Source organism: Panthera pardus, unplaced genomic scaffold (assembly GCF_024362965.1).
Source record: "Panthera pardus isolate Hobbes unplaced genomic scaffold, ASM2436296v1 HiC_scaffold_17, whole genome shotgun sequence".
NCBI lineage: Eukaryota > Metazoa > Chordata > Mammalia > Carnivora > Felidae > Panthera > Panthera pardus.
The window spans coordinates 45875760-45896045 of record NW_026526732.1 but is presented as its reverse complement, the minus strand read 5'-3'; the positions used below and the strand labels follow the sequence as shown (position 1 = coordinate 45896045).

The window sequence follows — 20286 nt, the reverse complement described above, 5'->3', positions numbered from 1 at the left end:
ATTTTTAACGTTTATTTATTTTTGAGAGAAAGTGCGAGTGGGGGAGGGGCAGAAAGAGGGAGACAGAGCATCCGAAGCAGACTCCATGCTGGGAGCGCAGAGCCCCATGTGATGTGGGCTAGTTAACTCACAACCTGAGCCGAAATCAGGAGTTGGCCGCTTAACCGACTGAGCCATCCAGGCGCCCCAGAAGTCTAGATAGTTTAAAAGGTGGCTCATTCTCCTTACATACGCACAGTCCCTCGAGCGGTGTTGATTATTTTCAATAATAGTGGCGCGTGTCTGCTTACCCAGCACTTCCTCTTCGTACGCACCTTCAGCACCTCTGCAGCCAACCTCACATGATTCTCGCTAAGGAAGACAGGGACCATACCAGTCAGTGCAGCCCAGGAACTGCTTTTGCTGATACATTTCAACTAAATTGTGAAATGCGAATGCCTGCTATGTAAGTATACCCGTGTATCAATTATTTCCACCGCAGTACTTAAAGTTTCCATTTGCTAGTGGAATTAGAACAGCACCTTTCAAACTTTTTTGATCATGTCCCAGATTCCAAAACACATTTTCACAAAACAACTTGGCACACACATACAGATTGGGGTGTGTGTGGGTGGGGGGGGGGGGGTCTTGAAACAGCACTTACTTTTTTTCTTTTTTTTTTTTAACAGTTTTACTGAGATCTATTTCATATGCCATAAAATTCAGTCATTTAAAGCACACAGTTCAGTGGCTTTCCACTATACTCATAAAATTGGGCAACCATCGCCACAATCTAATTTGAGAACAACTTTATCCCATTAAGAAACCCCATACCTGTGATGCACTCATATATGTTCTGTTCTATTCTATTCATTTAATTTGTTGTGACTCTTTATTCACCAAATTGATTTCATAACCCTATAATATGTGACACCCCACAGTGGGGAAAAAAAACGCTGAGCTCAACCATGCAATTATATGTTTGCCATCTTGGTCAAAGGTTAGTGAGTTAATGACTTTAAACTTTAGCTTAAAATGATGACTATTTATTTTATATACCCATGCTTTCCTTGAGAAATTAAAAACTGACTACATTTCTTAATAACTTGAACATTTTAATAAATATCTTAATACCAATGTTAAAGACACTTTTCCAGAGAAGACATTCAGATGGCTAACAGACACATGAGAAGATGCTCAACATCACTGCTCATCAGAGAACTACAAATCAAAACCACCTGACAGAATGGCTAAAATTAACAACCCAGGAAACAATAGATGTTGGCAAGGATGGGAACCCTTTTGCTGAGTCGGTGGGAATGCAAACTGTATGGAGAACAGTATGGAAGTTCCTCAAAAAACTAAAAATAGAACTACCTTATGACCCAGCAATTGCACTACTAGGTATTTATCCAAAGGATACAGGAGAGCTGATTCGGAGGGGCACATGCACCCCAATGTTTATGGCAACACTATCAACAATAGCCAAATTATGGAAAGAGCTCAAATGTCCATCAACTGATGAATAGATAAAGAAGATATGGTTTATATATACAATGGAATGTTACTAATGATCAAAAAGAATGAAATCTTGCCATTTGCAACAACGTGGATAGAATTAGAATGTATAATGCTAAGCAAAAATAGTCAGAGAATGGCAAATATCATATGATTTCACTCATATGTGGAATTTAAGAAACAAAACAGATGAACATAGGGGAAGGGAAGGAAAAATAGAATAAAAATAGAGGGAGCAAACCATACGAGACTCTTAATATACAGAGAAAAAAACTGAGGGTTGCTGGAAAGGTGTTGAGTGGGAGAATGGGCTAGACGGGTGATGGGTGTTAAGGAGGGCACTTGTTATGATGAGCACTGGGTGTTATATGTAAGTGATGAATCACTAAATTCTACTTCTGAAACCATTATTACACCATATGTTAACTAACTTGGATTTAAGTTAAATAAATAGATATTAAAAATAATAAAAATCTATTCACCAATTCCATTAACAAGTATTTTTAGCCACATGGCACACAGTCACTGAATGATGTGTATCACTTTCCATATCATAGAAGGTATACACCATATACTCATATGTTATAATTATGTATTTCCTAATAATAGATGGATGAGCACTGGGTGTTATATGTAAGTGATGAATCACTGAATTCTACTCCTGAAAAAGTTATCACACTATATGTTAACTAACTTGAATTTAAATTTAAAAATTTTAAAAATTTTTAAAAATAGTAATGTTAAATTTTAAGGTCTACAAAAACCTAACAATGATTAACATTTTGCTTCATTAACTGAAAAGAGTAAACATTTTCATAACTAAGACACAAATTTCCTGCAACTCTTAACAGATACATTAGCATTCAAGATAGAAAGAAAAAAAGAAAGAAAGAGAAGAAAGAAAGAAAGAAAGAAAGAAAGAAAGAAAGAAAGAAAGAATACAAAACAAGAAAGAGAAAAGAAAAGAAAGGAAGGGGAAAAAACTCTTGGAGAAAAGGCACAAATTGTGACTGTAGCACAATTATGATCCATATTCCTGCTCTCAGTCAATTTGCAATTATAATACCTAAGACAACATGCTATTGTTTCTCATGATGATGGTGGAAACGATGACACAACACAATTGCCCTAAACATCCCAGGTAATTTACAAATACTAGCTGCACAATGTTTGACCTGGGCACTCAAAGGAAGTACAGGCTGATAAGCTCGGGTTTGCTTAGTTAAGGATTAATTTAAATACCTCAGTCTGGGCTCAGGATTATTTAACTTAAGGGTTTAGTATACTTTTCACATCCTTATTGCAGGTTTCAATAAAATGCATTCAACATGTTCATTACCTGAGGAGAATAAATATACCAAGTGGCAACAAAATTATCATGTAACATGGAAATTTTTTTCCAAGTCACCAAGGAAGAAGAAAGGAGATGGAATAGTGTTTATTTGGAAATACAGCTAGTACTGACTGCCCAGGAAATTGTGGGCTTATTTTTCCTGCATTTTTTTTTCAGGGGAAAATACATAAATAAAATTCTGATCTATCTAGGAGTTTAAATGTTTTGTTACTTTGTGAACCTTGTATTTTTTTTCAGCCTTATTGAGATGTAATTGACATATAAATTGTGTAAATTTAAGGTGTACAACATGTTAATCTGATATATTTATATGTTGCAAAATGATTAACACAATGGCATTTGCTAACATCGCCATCCCATCACACAATGACCATTTCTTTTCTGGGGTGAGAACATTTAAGATCTACTTTCTTGGCAACATTCAGGTATATAATGCAGTATTATTAGCTATAATCACCATGCTGTACATAGCTCTCCGGGACTTGTAGTCATAAAACTGGAAGTTTCTGCTCTAAGGAGTTTAAATATTATATCAAGTGGACACAACACTGTATATTAGATTCCCTCTCTCTGTTATCTAACGTTGGACTTCTCATGACATTACCCAGTGCTCAAATTGCCTAGAGAGCATCTAAAGGTTTTGGATTTAAGGAATCCAGAGAACCTGAGCCCAGAGCCCGTGGATGGGGCAATTATACAGTGTATTTATTCCGGGCTACTGAGCTACCATTCCCACTGCAGAAGCCAAGTGCATGCTTCCCAGGGGCTACATCGACCTGCTGTCTCTGTTTTAGTCCCTACTGCCATTTCTCCCATAGTAGTAAAACCACTTGTCTCATTGTCCTCTGGCTCCACTCCTGTGTTTATCAGACTGGCTCACATGCTGCAAAATGCCTTTTCTTACTCCTGTAGCACAAGGAGGACACACCCTCCTGGGATGCCCCTAGTTACAGCCTCTCCATATGAATTGTGGCTTTTTTCCCTAAAACACTGTTCATTCATTCAAAACGTGTTTGCTGAGTACATTTTTTGTGTGTGCCAAGCACGGGTTTAGGCTTGAAGGATCTGGCAGGGAGCAAGACCAGTAAGTTCCCTACCTTCATGGAATGTACGTTCTCTTAGAAGAGGACCGACAACAACAGAGTAAAAAATCTTTTAAACAAAATACATTCAGGGGTGATTGACTGGGTGGCTCAGTTGCTTAAGCAACTGACTTGGGCTCAGGTCATGAACTCCTGGTTCCTGACTTCAAGCCCCGAATCGGGCTATTTGCTCTCACCACAGAGCCCACTTTGGATCCTCTGTCTCCGTCTCTCTCTGCCCCTCCCCAGCTTGTTCTCTCTCTCTCTCTTTCTCTGTCTCTGTCTCTCTCTCTCTCTCAATAAATAAATAAACAAACAAACTTACAAAAGAAAAAAGCCATAAAAAATAAAATAAAATAAAATAAAATTCAGATAATGAAAAGTACTATGAAGAAAATAAGACAAGTTGAAGGCAAGTCCTGACTGGGCAGGAAGGCTGTCTCATCAGGGCGCTCAGAAAGAACCATGCAAAGATGACCCTAGAGCAAGGCCTAAGTGATTTCAAGGAGCTGGGCTCCTATGGGTCTTAAGGGCAAAAGCTGGGAGGCAGGAATGTGCCTCCTGTGCTCAGAAGAGGGAAAGGCCAGTGTGGCCGGCACAGAGAACAGGGAGAGGGGTGCAAGAAGAGGCCGGGGAGCCAGCAAATGGTAGTTCATAATTTTTCTGAAACAGCAATGCAAAGCCATAAAAATATTTTTAGGAACAATATAATCTAATTTGTGTTTTTAATTACCAGGGATAAGCCCTCTCACGGGCTAACATCATTTTCCAACTTATACTTTGTTAAGCTAACATTTTCAAGACTATTTCCTCCAAGGACCATGTGCAGAAATTCCCAGCTTCCTGGGTTGACGCATTAATGGTTGAAGAGTTTGATTTCCTGCAGGTGTGGGTAACTGAGTTTAAGTCTCCTTCCACATACCTATCTCGATCTCCATATCTATAAAGCATGTATTGCTATTCAGTTCTACTTTATTTAAAGTGTAAAATAGCAAAGTATCTGGGCAACTGGGTGGCTCAGTCGGTTAAGCAGCTGACTTAGGCTCAGGTCATCACCTCATGATTGGTGGGTTTGAGCCCCACATGGGGCTCTGCGCTGACAGCTCGGAGCCTGGAGCCTGCTTCGAATTCTGCGTCTCCTTGTCTCCCTGCCCCTCCCCCACTTGTGCTCTGTCTCTCTCTCTCTCTCTCTCTCTTTCTCCCTCAACAATAAACATTAAAAAAATTGTAAGTGTAAAATAGCCAAGTACTAATAGAAAAGAACAGAATAATTATGGAAGTTATAACACTGTGAGAAAAGATATACATTATATAAACACAGACAACCGGGCAGCACAATGATTGCCTGGGAGCTACAGCATTAGAAATCCAATCCTGGGCTGCTTCAGCACTTGAGAGCCTTGAACTCTCTCTGCCTTTCTTGACACAGTCTCCCCAGGGATGGTTTGGGGAGAGGGGGAGGTAATTTTACTTTAATCATATAAAAAGATTCTCAGGCAGTTTTTTTTTTATCTCAATCAAGAAAGACCTATAATTGTTTTTTTTACATACGGAGTGAATTTTCCCCTCTGTTTTTATCACTTCTTAGCCAACCCTGACCCTTCCATCTATCCCCAAGGAAAAAAATCACTTGAGGTGAAAAGTAAGCACAGACTATTGAGAATATGTTCCAGTGTAATGTTTTTTGTTTTTTACTTTTATTCTCTAGTAAAAAGACATTGTCCTATTTTGCTAATGGATGATAATTTATACTCCTTTCCCGGGCAGAAGAAAATAGTTCCGCTCCCTGGTTTCAAGGACATTTGCATAGAATACAACATAAACTTTAAGCTGAGAAATAATGCAGTTTCTTCATAAACATCTGTTGTCAACCTAAAACTAATTCTGAGGGCCACAGAATCCAAAACAGTTGAGGAAGATCAAATAAGAAATGATCAAAATCTCTACGGTCTTTCTGAAAAAGAAGAGAAAATCCAATGCAGGGGAGGGACCAGCATGGGCAGGGGGAACAGGCAGTGTGCTGAGAAGAGATCTGAACAGCCAGAGTCAGCATCAAGTGTCATATTATCACAGCAGGGGAAAAAAATAAAAAATAAAATATTTTAAAAGCTGTGCTTTAAAATGTTGTCAAAGGAGTTTGTTGAATAAGGAAGAAAATTGCAACTACAGTGTTCTTTTTTTAATGTTCTGTATTAATGACAGACCACTGTGATTTGTGGGGAAGAAAATGAGATCAGCAGAGGTAAGGGTATCCCTAGATGTGTACTTTCCCCCTCCTCCAACCACCCTTTCCCCACCAGACACTCAGAATAGAAACTGTCCAATCAAATTAGAGTAGTATATATGTATATATGTGAAAGTGTGTATACATATACACACATATATATATGCACATGGGTATATAAAACAGCAAATATTTGTGTCAAAATGGAATCTCACAGTCATTTTTATACCCACATTTATAGCACTCCCAGGTGAGCATTTCTGTGCTCTGAGAATCACTAAGTCTTCTTCATTCTTTTTTTTGTTTTAATTTTTTTTTTTTTTTTTTTGAGAGAGAGACAGAAAGAGAGAGCAAGCAGGGAAGGGGGAGAGAGATAGGAGGACAGAAGATCCCAAGCAGGCTCTGTGCTGACAGCAAAGAGCCCAATGCAGGGTTCAAACCAAGGGATCATGACCAAACTCACAAACCAAGGGATCATGACCTGAACCAAAGTCGGACACTTAACTGACCGAGCCACCCAAGTGCCTCTCTCTCTCTCTCTTTTTAATTAATTAATTTATTTTGAAAGAGACAAAGTGCAAGCAGGGGAGAGTCAGAGAGAAGGAGAGAGGGAGAATCCCAAGTTGACTCTACTCAATTGGTATGCAGAGTCCAACACAGGGCTCAAACTCAGGAAACTGTGAGATCATGACCTGAGCCAAAATCAAGTGTCCCATACTTAACCACTTAACTGAGGCACCCAGATGCCCTGGCTTCTTCATTCTTATTTCAATAGCTTTTTAAATATAATAGATGAAAACATGGAGTTTGATGACATCTCTGTGATTGCCAACTCACCTCACAAACAGTGGCATATGTGTCGTTCTGCATGGAAAAAAAGAAAAAGAAAACCACTTAAAATCCTTAAAGTTGTAAATAATTTTAATGACACTTTGGTATATTTTTGTTTCAAATTAATTTCTTGCCTCACCATTGACAAATAACCAATAAAAACAATCAAGACCAAGAAGCCCAGACTTGGGCCTTCTCTCCAGGCAGGCCACACTGTATGAACAGCTATAAAAATCATGTTTGCATCACTGGAAAAATGGTGGAGCCTGATGTCTACTAGAAAATCCCAGGCAACTAAGAGGTAATCTGTGATGGACCAGGTTAGCAAATGAAGAGGTGTTGGCAGATGCCCAGTGGAGACAGAAGCTGAAATGGAAACCACCCACCGCTCTGGCTAGCAAAGGCCAGTAGGTTCCTCTGCCCAGACTGGCTGCTCCGGTGCCCACTCTATTGCCTGGACTGTTGCCAGCAACAAATGGTACTTCCCATTCATTCACCCAGCAAGTGTTCTCTGAGCACCTGCTATGTGCCCCTCACTGTGTTCTGTGTGGTAGACACAGTGTGAACCAGAAGGAGAGAGACCCACTCTGATGGGTTTACGTGCCAGAGCAAAAGATAGCAAACACAAACCAAACAAGTAACGATCTTAGCTGAAATTTGTAAAAAGTGGTACCAAAAGAAAGGTAAGAGTGTTTTTAGAATGTGTAATAGCTCCAAAATCCAGATAGCACCTGTTCCACGTTTTGGTAACTTCCATTCTATGGGGCACATAGTCACAAATGTGAGAGTCGGCCTAAGCAACTCCCATAATAGTGACTTCTGCGGACATATCATACAGGAAGAGCTATGAGCACCATTTGTAAGGAAAAGTTAATGTCCTTATTTAAATTTCAATGATATAGTTTTACTTATTAATAGAAAACAATATTAAAATTACCCCCAAAATTATCATGATTTAACCTCCAACCTGAACAATCTGAAAAAAGGAACCAACTCACTTTTAAATAACAAAATTCTTCTTCATTAGATCTGAGTAATTACAGTGTATAGGGCCTTGTCCTTAGGGAGGAGATTCTATTATTATCCTAATTTATTGATGAGGAAAGTAAAGTACCCAGAGGTTAAGTACCTTGCCTAGTTATACACTAAATGGCAAAGCTGGGATAAATTAAAAATCAACTATTTGGGGATGTATTTTCTACATAGAGTGGAGTGAACGTAGGGGCTATGATTCCTGGATTAGGTTGCTGCCGTGTTCCCTGCAGAGAAACTTTCAACATGATCTAGGGCCTTGCTATCCAAGTGTAATCCAAGGGCTACAAGCATCACATCACCTGGGAGCATGTTACAAGTACAGAATCTCATGTCCCACCCAAGATCTACAGAATCAGAATCTGCATTTTAACAAGATCCTTAGATTATTGTGCTTTAAATTTTGAGAAGCGTAAGACTAGGAAATTTAACAAAGGTCTGACATTCTACTAAAAGGCCTTTATGGTTTGGAGCAATTGAACATTCCTGGGTTCCATGGTTTTCATTAAACTCCCTTGGTCTCCAGTTGCATTAGTAATGTTTATCTCAAATTATGTATCATTCAGGCTATCATACTTTTACTTTAGAGTCAAGCAAACTAATTGAAACCCAGTGGGAATTCAAATGGGAATCCTCCTAGATGACTTTTCTCTTGAAGGCATTATTAGTATCAAAACAGAAACATAATTAATACTTACACACTTTAAAGGACAGTTTTCCTGATCTACAGAGTTCCAAAAATGACATCCTTGGATGCACTGCAAAAGATAATAAAGAGACAATGGTGACTAAAAAGTGTGACTTTTTCTTGTTACCTGGTAATACAACTTAGTAACAAAAAGTGTTTTAGAAATAGATATCTACCCAGGAATCCGTGGCCTCAGAAGGATCAAGACTTTTGGAATTCTAAGCAGAGCCCTCATATCTACAGGCAGAGCAGGGCTTGGTGTGATTCACTACAGGGCTGCGGGATTGCTGAGTACAGGTGGGGTGGGGTGGGCAGGCCTAGAAGCCAGAGAGCACCCAACCTTCAGGGAACACACTGTCCACCGGGTGGCTGGCAGCAGGTAAAGTCCTGGACAACATGGCATTGAGCATACTGTGTGTCCGTGCCATGTCCTCACGCACAAGCCAAGCCCAAGGGTGCCTGGGTGGCTCAACTGGTTAAGCATCTGGCTCTTGGTTTTGGCTCAGGTCATGATCTTAAAGTTCATGAGTCTGAGCTCCACATCGGGGCTGTCAGTGCAGAGTCTGCTTAGAATTCTCTCTCCTCCTCTCTCTGCCCCCACCCCACTTGTGTGCTCTCTCTCTCTCTCTCTCTCTCTCTCAAAAGAAAGAAATAAACTTAAATAGTTAAAAAAAAAACAAGCAAAACTCAAAACTGGGAACTCAACCAGAAGGCAGCATATCAAAACCTAAATAGATCAACAGCTTGGGAAGTCTGTTCATGTTTATATTTTGAGTCACTAAACACTTGTTGAATAAATGGATACAGGTGCGGGCAAGTAATAAAACCATAAGTGTACTTGTTAGAGGAAACACTGGAGACCATCTAATCCAACCCTCTCAGACAGCATATAATAAAACTAAGTCTCAGAAATATTAAGTATTTATCCAAAGCCACACAGTAAGGTAGAACCAAAATCACAGAGTTGTATTTGTCCTGTGTTCTTTCCTCTTCAAAACACTGTGCCTGAGCTCATTTTTGAATATTCTATAATTCTGACGTCTCACTATTTTCAGTTGAGTTTCCTCCATCCAGGACCAATAAATGAGACTTTACTTAGGGAACATTTTCATTATAATAAAATCTGACCATTGCCCCATTTTTATCAATACAAACACTGTGAACTTCCAGACAATGGAAGCGATTACTCACCGGTTCACTCAGATTATATGGCATGCCAATGTCAAGCTGCCTGCCCTGAAGTGAAGAAGGAGATAATAAATACCAGCTATCAATATTGTGTTCAGTACAACTACCACACCTTTTTATAAAAAGCTTCCTGGAATAGCGTTGCCTCCTCCATGCTTTCTGACTAAAAAGTACGATGTTTTAAAGTCATTAAATCAGTCCCGAAATCAGGTAAAATGCCAGTGCAAATTGTAAGATGGAATGTCTAAGAACTCTGCAGAAATGATAAAGGTGGGAGTGGGGATATGACTGTAAGGAGTGGTTGAGGACATTGGATAGATTCTCACACGGTATTAAATAAACCTGCGACTTTAGTCAATTCATCCATTTAAAGGATTCATAGGTTAAAGATGAATTATGTTCAGATTTTTTAATTTTTTTTTTAACGTTTATTTATTTTTGGGACAGAGAGAGACAGAGCATGAACGGGGGAGGGGCAGAGAGAGAGGGAGACACAGAATCGGAAGCAGGCCCCAGGGTCCGAGCCATCAGCCCAGAGCCTGACGCGGGGCTCGAACTCACGGACCGCGAGATCGTGACCTGAGCTGAAGTCGGACGCCTAACTGACTGAGCCACCCAGGCGCCCCAAGTTCAGATTTTTTAAAAGTCACCTTACTTACTAAGAAGAGAGAAGAAATACAAATTCAGAATTTTACATATAGGAAAACATCAGATTACTCTTTTTTTCTCGTATTTTCACAAATTTTAAGATCTTTTTGTGCTGGGGTAAAATAAAAGAAATAGGAACTAAGAGGGAAAAATCCATAAATTGTTCATCCTTTCCCTGATCATCATGTGAGTGGAGCCCTTGGCAAATAGAAAAGGCTTACAAAAGATGGCAATATTAGGCCTATGATAATCATATATGTGCCCGAACAGTGTTCTATGGATATGATCTAATTTAGATCACTGCCTCACTGACTGATTTAGAATTATGAGCAGAGGATAACTAAGTGAATACTCCTAGTACCTCTATATTGCTCAGAACCTCCCCTGAAAAGTTGCTGAATTTGAACCATTGAATTGGAAAAGACAATTAATCCAGCAAAGAGCATGCCATCTATCCTTAGCTGTCCCAGCACTGCAAGCAAGATATGTTCCAGGAGATGGTAGAAAATCCCAAGGGGCCCTGTATGTGGTTTAAGCATCTCTTGTGGCTTTCTGAATAGCCCACTATTTTCAGAGGAAAGAGACGATCTGTTTATCACTAAGTTCACTGAGCACTCTCTCCCCTTCTATGTAAGCACCATTCATTTTGTTCTTCACTCTGTCCTTAGTACCTATAACAGTCCAGAATGATAAGAGGTGTTCAATAAATACATATGGAAGGAATAAACACATAAATTCAAGATGGTCTATTCCACAGGAATGCTCCAGAAGTCCTATCTCTGGGAAGTCTTATACAGTGGCCTACCACTGTGGGGATTTTCTTGAGAAGTAATCAGACACAGGAGCCAAAGAACCAATGTTGCCTTTTCCACTCTCATTTGATGTGTCAGTGAAGATTCCTCTAACCTCCATTCCTTAACCACTTATGCTTAACATGTTTTGTTTTTACATAATAAGTACTTAGAGAGTAAGAACTGTATCTTTTAGATTAATTTTACAACCAGGTGCACAATAGTACTTTGTTTCCACAATTTTGTTCAAAATGAAACTTTTGATTCTCCTTTATATGATTGAACCACAATCATATAAAATCAAATGTAAGTGTCATTTTGCAATCGAATTTTCATATCCCTTCAAAAATCTGTTAGCTCAGGGGCGCCTGGGTGGCTCAGTCGGTTAGGCGTCCGACTTCAGCTCAGGTCACGATCTCGCGGTCCATGAGTTTGAGCCCCGCGTCGGGCTCTGGGCTGATGGCTCGGAGCCTGGAGCCTGCTTCCAATTCTGTGTCTCCCTCTCTCTCTGCCCCTCCCCCGTTCATGTTCTGTCTCTCTCTGTCTCAAAAATAAATAAAACGTTAAAAAAAAATTAAAAAAAAATCTGTTAGCTCATAAAAACAACAGGGTGGATGCTGGGTAGATTCTCCATTCCATTTTATTTTATCTTTTTTTCATTTTTAAAGGTTTTATTTTTAAGCAATCTCTACACCCAACATGGGGCTTGAATTCACACCCCCAAGATCAAGAGTCCTGAGCCAGCCAGGCACCCCTCTCCGTTCCATTTTAAACAATAAGTTAACAGATGTTTCTTGGTGACCATAAAGCCATATTGTAACAGTACTGAGTCAAGACTAAATTTAACAGGCTGAATGGAAAGCCCATCAAGTGGTCTTGGGCAAGGTAGCCTCATGAGTCAGGTCTATAGGGTTCTGATGAAACAGAGTTTGTCAACACACTTCTCTAATCTCATGGTATTCTCCACCCCACTCTTCATCATCATTATAGCCACCATGCAGTGAGTGGCTCCTATGTTCCAGGCACTCTACAAGGTGTTTTACACTAAATCTCATTCAACATCTCAACAGCCCTACTAAGTAGGCATTATTTTTAACTCCATTGTACAACTGAGACACAGGGAGGTTTAGCAAATTGCCCAAGAGTTAAAATTTAGAGATCTGAAAGTTGTCTCCAGAGCCTGTGCTCTTAACCAAAGCACAACACCTTCTATAATCTTCACCAAATTCATGTTCCTTACTTTACAGTTAGGATCCTTACCAGTTTACCTTAGCTCCATCTATTCCAGTGATCTGCTTAAAACACGCAATCCCAGTCCTGGATCTCAAATCTTCTTAACCCATACCTACTTCTGGGCACAACCTTGTCTACTCTGCCCACCTCAACCAGAACTAATATCATTTCCATACTTTCAACCCTGGTAAATGCAGAATAGTCTGCCTTTTAGTCCCATATGCGACACTTGCTCGTGATGTGATATTTTCAAAGTCACCTGTGCTGTCTAAACTTAGTACTCTCATCAGACACATAAATGAGATAACATTTAGTTCACAAAACTCTGCGAGGACTCAAATAATAATGTATTAGTTATAATAGTACAGTACCAGGAACGTGGAAATATAGTGGTAATGTTATGTGCAAACATGCTGTAAACAGCTTTTTGCAGATGTATCTTTGGTTAGTTAAGTAATAATCTCAGATAAATTTCTTGATGTGCAATTGTACATGAGAGTGCTGGTTTATCCCAACTTTGCCAACTATAAATGTTTTTCATCTTTGTCAACATAATGCATATTTTTGAATCAGGCTTCCTAAGGCATTCCCACTTCAAGATTGTAGAAATATTCTTCCATAATTTATGTTAAAATTTCTATGGGGTAAAGTTTTGTTTTCTTTTTGTTATTTGTGTATATTTAAATCACACTACTTTTTTAAAGCACACTATTTTTTAATACCTCCTGGAATCTATTTTGAATCTATTTTGAATCAGTATTGTAGTTAGGTTTTTAAAATTTTGTTTAAACTTTTTTTAAAGACTTTATCTTAGAGCAGCTTTAGATTTAGAGCATAATTGAGATTGAGGTATGGAGATTTCCCAAATACCTTCTGCTCCCACACATGCATAGTCTCCCCCTGTTATCAATATCACTCATCAGAAGAGTACAATTTTTACTAAGGATAAATCTACATGGACACAATATAATCACTCCAAGTCCGTAGCGTGCCTTAGAGCTCACTCATGGAGTCGTATATTCTGTGGGACAAATACATAGTGACACATATCTATTGCTGTATCGCACAGAGTATTTTCACTATTCTAACAATCCTCAGTGCTCTATTCATCACCCCCCCCCCACCACCACCACATACAAACCCATTCCTCACAACCACAGGTCTTTTTGTTGCTTCCATAGTTTTGCCTTTTCTAAAATGTCATGTAGTTGGAATCATACGGTACGTAGTCTTTTCAGATTGGCCTTCTTTCACTTAGTATATACCTTGAAGTTTCCTCCATGTCTTTTCATGGCTTGATAGCTCATTTCTTTTTAGCTCTGAATATTTCCTTGTCTGGATGTGCCACAATTTACTTATCCATTCACCTACTGAAGGAAGGTATTTTTTGTTCTAAATAAATAGCTCTACTTTGGTCTGAATTGCCATCTTTATCATATTCCCCACACCTTTAAGTGCCTGGTGTAATTTCTAGACTGTCTTCTGTTTTACTGGTCTGCCCATTTGCACACCAATACAAATGGTGCTAATTTCTGGATATTTTATAGAATGTTTGGATTGTTCTATTATCTTGTTATAAAGTTATATATCAATATACGAGAAAGGTACTGATGTTTGTGCTTTTTTAAACAGGATAACCTTCTGAACTCTATTGTTTCTAACAGTCTTTTATTGAGTTGAATTGATGCTTCTAACAGCATTTCTCAACAGCAGTTCCTCAGTTGTTGGGACTTGTTACTCAAAAAAAAAAAAAAAAAAAAAAAACACGTTTTGTTGCCAAAGAAGATCAGAAAACTATGATTAAACAAATCCATTAATATATTGTTGTGGCCTGTGAATCTACAAAAAGCTGGCAAAAAGCATTTCCATAAGTTATTTGACCATGAGTCTCTTTTGTCTCTCTTTCATAAAGGATCCCACAATACTAGGGTTCTGAAGACCACTAATTATTTTTTGTTCTCTGCAGCACAGGCACATATAACTCAAAAATGTCAAGTCAGTTAACACACTCAACTAACACATACAGATCCCCCAACTGATGTAAAATACTCCTGTTCATGCGTAGAACTATGATTTGTGCATTAATGGACAGCAATTCTAACATTCCTTTGGACCAGACTTCGTGTTTCTTCTTAAAAGGCAAAGATGCCTCACTATCAAGAACCACCCAGTGACATCAAAGATTTTACCTTCACAGCCAATGTCCAGGCTAAAAACATTGAGCACAAAAAAATTCACACAGTATAATAAACTCCAGCACTTTCCCTATCCTTTCCCCTGATCCATGGCTATGCTCACTGTTTATTCACCTAGCTTTTGTCACTCCAGGTCCTGTGTGGGAGGCCCAGATGGAGAACATTTATTACAGTCACCAGTGAAATTGGCAGACCGTGTCTCTTGCAGCCGCCACCACATCAGCTGTGCCTTTGTCTGTAGGTGGTAAACGGAAGGCAGTGCAACAGGGAACAAACTGTCCACTCCTACTGCCTGAGACCAAAGGAGCCCACACAAAGGCAAGAGAAAACGAAACCTAACTGAAAAATAAAAGAAAAAAAAAAAAGGCAAATAAACGGGAGGCTACAATCATGGAAGCAACCAACATCAGTTTTGATAGTGTGGGGAAATTAACAAATTATGGTGGTACATTTATCGGATGGAAATATTCTAAATATATTCAAGATCTTGTTTCCATAAAAACTTCAGGATATAGGAAAAACTTACAATGTAATGTTAAATGGAAAAGGTGAGTGCCCAACTGTATGTAAAATTACATACATGTTAGAAGAAAGAATACTCTTTTCTTTATTCTCTATTTCTTCTCTATCTTATAAATATTTTACAATGAGTATATGTTCTTATTATAATCAGAGAAAATGTTTAATTTTTTTAGTAAAGAAAACATTTAATAGTCTTATTCTTCCATTTTTAAGTTTGGATGACAACTGTAAAAACCTAAAGCATACAATTCTACATTAATGACAATGAAGTCTTCAACAATGAATTGTATAAAACCAAACTTCTTTAAAAAGTGCTACTATCCATAGCAAGCTTAGGTAGTGTGTTAAACTATATTTTAAATGAAGCCAGAAGAGTGTAACATGAATAAATCTGTTTTTTATCTGCCATGGATTTCTACCTCCAATACTTTAACATGACAATGAGTACTGTATTTGGTACTTTTATTATTCTAAAAAGTAGGACTATAAGCAGTATAACCTTTTAAGCTATCTTGCTATTTCCTTTGCTTTACATAAGAAGGGTGCATCTTTCCGTGGCTAGAATATATTTAGTTTTCACGGTTGATTCAGTGGCTGTTTTAAGGACAACTGAGTCACAATAACTGAAAGATATGAAACAATGTATATAGGAAGGGCGACACCCGGAAATGAGAAGGAAAACATAAATTTTCTAACCAAAACACTCATAACTGAAAAAAATTACAAATGCACAGACAGAAGTAAAGCAATTTAAAAACGATTCTTGCTTTTCAAATAAAATTTTGTTCTATATGGCATCTGTATCTGCTTCCTTGGGCATCCACCTGCCAATACCTCCATCCATCCACAATATAAACAGTACTGCCTGCCGTCTGCAGCTAGTAGGCATTGCCCTGTGGCCAAACCTATTTCTGACTTCAAGACAAACAAATGGTTTTGTAATAAATGAGTTTAAATTGATACTTTTAAAGCATGCAAAATTTATTGCATTGAAGCCTCTGTAACCCAAGTCCTATGCCTCCTCACACACACACAAATCTATGAACAGATAACTTAAAGAACTAAAATAGCTCCCCTACCTTCTGTAATTAAAAACAGCCCTAATTTATTTTGGAAAAAGAATCTTTCTGGCTTCGCTACCACTTCTTAGGAGAATATTTCTCATAAAGAAAAAATACCTCACTCATTTGCAACAAGCTGAATTTTCCATGTTCCAGTTCCTGCAAAGACAAATATTAGACCAGCAAAACTTACCAGGTTAGTCACACATGACTTTAGGCAGCTGTTTAAAACTGCACACTGTACCACAGAAATCCATATGCAGCCAAGACTCACAAAATTGACAAGTTTCAGACCAAGCCAGGAAATGTTCTTCATCACTTCACCAATGGCGACTTTCAGGCGACTGTTCTCATTTTCTCCATTTCACTACATCAGTTCTTTAAGTTTCAGTTGAAAGGGTGGCTGGTGGAGTTTGGGGTGTTTTTTTTGACATGTTAGAGTATCTTTGCCTTATAAAATAATATTTACGTCTTTTGCTTTAGACCTTTGAATCGTAGACAGCTTGTAACATTCCCAGAGCAGCTATTTCATAATTTCGTTTCCTTTTACTCTCATAAAGATCACCTGCTGTCTAAAGGTTAGAGCTTAGAAGTGCGCTTCGCAGGGGGAAGGAAACCACGTAGAAAACGCAAACTGCATTTCAGCAAGCGTGTGACACGTGCGCAGTCTGAAACCGGAACACTCGAGATCATCCACCCCTTCACTTCTCTGAGGTTGGTTCAGCTACGCAGGAAACTGGGTTTGGACCGTCTACGCTTTAGCAAACGGTGACACTATTATAATGAAGAATTATCAGAAAAATAGACTCAAACGATGCTACGGGGGGGGGGGGGGGACAGAACCCTCTGAAATACATATTTTGAAATTAAAAAGCAAATAAAGCTGAAATTAATAGACAAATACTCGGAGGGTGAGTAAAGACAAGGAAGTTTGTTAGCGCACTTTGAGAACTTCACTACATATTAACTAAAATACTGCCTTATCAGGGCTATTGAGACAGAGAGCTGAAACTAGCCACTCTCTAAGATACGTACAAGTGTAGGTCTCTTGAAAAGGAAATATTGTACAATTTCAATGAGTCAGACATCAAGATAAAGTTAAGAATTTCAAATCCACAAGGTACAGAAGTGAGTCATTCTGGAGAGCTACTTTTTAGATTGCTGGGGGTTAACTCGTTAAGGCCAGATAGTTTTGTGTTTGCTGTTTTTTCTTATGACTTAAGTATCCATGTCTTTTTTCTTAAATTTGTTTTATGTTTTATTTTGTATTTGAGACAGAGAGAGAGACAGAGCGCTAGCAGGGGAAGGTCAGAGAGACGGAGACAGAATCTGAAGCAGACTCTAGGCTGTGAGCTTTCAGCACAGAGCCCGACGTGGGGCCTGAACTCTTGAGCAGTGAGGTCATGACCTGAGCTGAAGAAAGACACTCAACCTACTGAGCCACTCAGGTACCCCAAACTTCCATGTCTTCTTCTTCTTCCTCTTCTTCTCCTTCTTTGCCTTTGTCTTCATCTTCATCTTCTTCTTTTTCTTTTTAATTAAAAAAACAAAACTTTGGAAAAAACTTTAATAATAAAAAAAAAAAATGAGGTAATTGCTTTGGGCCCTAATCCAATATGATGGGTGTCTTTTTTTTTTTTTTAATTTACATCCAAGTTAGTTGGCATATAGCACTATACCATGTCTTCTTAAATAAATTATACTAACATAACAAGCTTTTCTTATTGGCCCCAGGTTCTCATTGTGAGCAATACATGCCTGGGGTTTTTTTAATTTATTTATTTTTTTTTTTTTTAACGTTTATTTATTTTTGAGACAGAGAGAGACAGAGCATGAACGGGGGAGGGTCAGAGAGAGAGGAAGACACAGAATCCGAAGCTGGCTCCAGGCTCTGAGCTGTCAGCACAGAGCCCAACACGGGGCTCGAACTCACAGACCGCGAGATCATGACCTGAGCGGAAGTCGGACACCCAACCAACTGAGCCACCCAGGCACCCCGGGTTTTTTTTTTAAAGCTAAACATCTTTGAGCAAATGTTGACGAAACTGCTCTATAACATAAAGACAAACGGTACTGACTCCAGAATTGACCACTAAAGCTTGTTGTCTTGAAAAAACTTCTACCTGATCTTTGCCACCTGGTCTTTGTTCATTCTCTCCATTTTATTTTTATTTTTTTTAACATTTATTTATTTTTGAGACAGAGAGAGAGAGAGAGAGAGCATGAACAGGGGAGGGTCAGAGAAAGAGGGAGACACAGAATCTGAAACAGGCTCCAGGCTCTGAGCTGTCAGCACAGAGCCTGACGCGGGGCTCGAACCCACGGACCGCAAGATCATGACCTGAGCCAAAGTCGGACGCTTAACCGACTGAGCCACCCAGGGGCCCCCACTCTCTCCATTTTAAAGAATGCAGATTAAAGAATATACAACCCTCTGATTTCTTGGTCAGAGGAAAATGGCCATCTCTCCACAAAATACACATTTAAGTCAGAGAATAAACTTCCTTGTCTAAGGGATTTCCTCATTCTAACGAAAGTCATCCTCTTCACTGTGGTACTTATGTCTTGTGCCACATTAGCACAAATAATATTTATAACATTTACTTCCTTAACAGAATGGACCGCTAAGTACTTCCTTGATGTAGATTTATTGGGGGAAGGTGAAAAAGAAATAACCTTCAATTCTTTTTTTTTTTTTTTTGGATACTAACTAGGTATGTATGTATTACGAAATATAAAAATTCTGATTTTGCTACCTCTAGGTACACTGTACATATATAAGATCAATACAATACAATACAAATGACACAGTCCCTGAGGACACTTTTCACTTATTATTTGCATTTTAACACTAAATTTAATCTCAAAATTTTATAGATATAACTTATATCCTTTTTGTTGGTTTTACTCAAACTTAAAAAGTATGATTTGTTAAAAAAGACTGCAAACAAATAAAAAATGTGGAACGTTTCATGAATTTGTGTGTCATCCTTATGCAGGGGCCGTGCTAATCTTCTCTGTATCGTTCCAGTTTTAGTATATGTGCTGCCCAAGCGAGCACAAAATAGCCTTCAATTTCAAGTTTTTGTGCTTATTCTGTTTTTTTAGAATTTAACTGGCATTTAGTTACACTCATGAAAAATGGACTGTGTTCAAAGATATTTGTTATGGAATTACTCATATCAAGAGATTGGAAACAATCTAACAGTCCAATAATATAATACTGGATCTCAATCAATTCATATATCTTCTCCAGGTGATTTCTCCACATGGGCTTGTTTGGACTTCTTCCCAGCATGATGGTCTCCAAGCAATTGGAGAGCTTACATGGTGGCTCAGAGATTTTGTGGAAGTGCTCCAGTGCTAAGCTGCGTTGTCTTTTATGATTCAGCTTTAGAAATCATAGTTACCTTTGCTGCATTTTATTGGTTGCCAGAGAGTCATAAAACTGCCCAGAATCGAGGAGAAGGAAATAGGTCCCACCTCTTGATGTGAAAATAGCAAGATTTGAGAAGAACATGTAGAATGGAAGAGATTGCTGCACTACCTTTGGAAAATACAATCGGCCACCAAATGGGCAGTCATCATTTGCATCGTTCTAAAAGGCAGACATTTTATTATTTTTTAAAGTAATCTCTACTCCCAACATGGGTTCAAACTCATGACCCCGAGATCAAGAGTCACATGCTCTACCCACTAAGCCAGCAAGACACCCCTGAAAGGCAGAAATTTTAGTTACCACAGTTTAGTTAAATAATACCAGTCCTCACACAATACAATCCAAACTTTAATTAGGACAATATATTAACTGTGAGGAATTTCATTAAGTACAAACTTCTCTGCTATTTCTTTATTAGAATGAGTTTTACAATTCATTAGCAACAGCATTGATTTGATATGATCAAATATACCTGAGTTCTAAAATTATATTCATTGAAAA

At 38.5% G+C, this 20286-nt stretch overlaps 1 protein-coding gene, 1 long non-coding RNA gene and 1 other non-coding gene across 9 annotated transcripts in view; 1 reads left to right on the top strand and 2 right to left on the bottom strand.

The window, feature by feature from the left end:
• ROS1 (ROS proto-oncogene 1, receptor tyrosine kinase) overlaps window positions 1-16949 on the bottom strand; it is a 116335-nt gene extending 99386 nt beyond the window's left edge. For all 6 annotated transcript variants that reach the window (XM_019418182.2, XM_053904536.1, XM_053904538.1 and 3 more), the window contains exons 1-5: window positions 16540-16949; window positions 9900-9944; window positions 8719-8778; window positions 6995-7021; window positions 291-351 (exon numbers count right to left, since the gene is read on the bottom strand). In XM_019418182.2, the coding sequence (XP_019273727.2) occupies window positions 291-351; window positions 6995-7021; window positions 8719-8778; window positions 9900-9944; window positions 16540-16662 (316 nt within the window). In that variant the 5' untranslated portion in view covers window positions 16663-16949. The remainder of the gene's footprint in view (window positions 1-290; window positions 352-6994; window positions 7022-8718; window positions 8779-9899; window positions 9945-16539) is intronic.
• Window positions 16950-16955: 6 nt separating this feature from the next.
• LOC128777651 (uncharacterized) lies at window positions 16956-19837 on the top strand. 2 transcript variants are annotated; one of them, XR_008422907.1, is made up of 3 exons: window positions 16956-17060; window positions 17625-17794; window positions 19603-19837. It is a non-coding gene; the product is annotated as an uncharacterized LOC128777651 (long non-coding RNA). The 2 variants fall into 2 exon arrangements; XR_008422908.1 differs by lacking the exon at window positions 16956-17060 and adding an exon at window positions 17367-17466.
• LOC128777948 (U6 spliceosomal RNA) lies at window positions 19301-19407 on the bottom strand. The gene has a single exon (XR_008423238.1). It is a non-coding gene; the product is annotated as a U6 spliceosomal RNA (small nuclear RNA).
• Window positions 19838-20286: the final 449 nt, after the last annotated feature.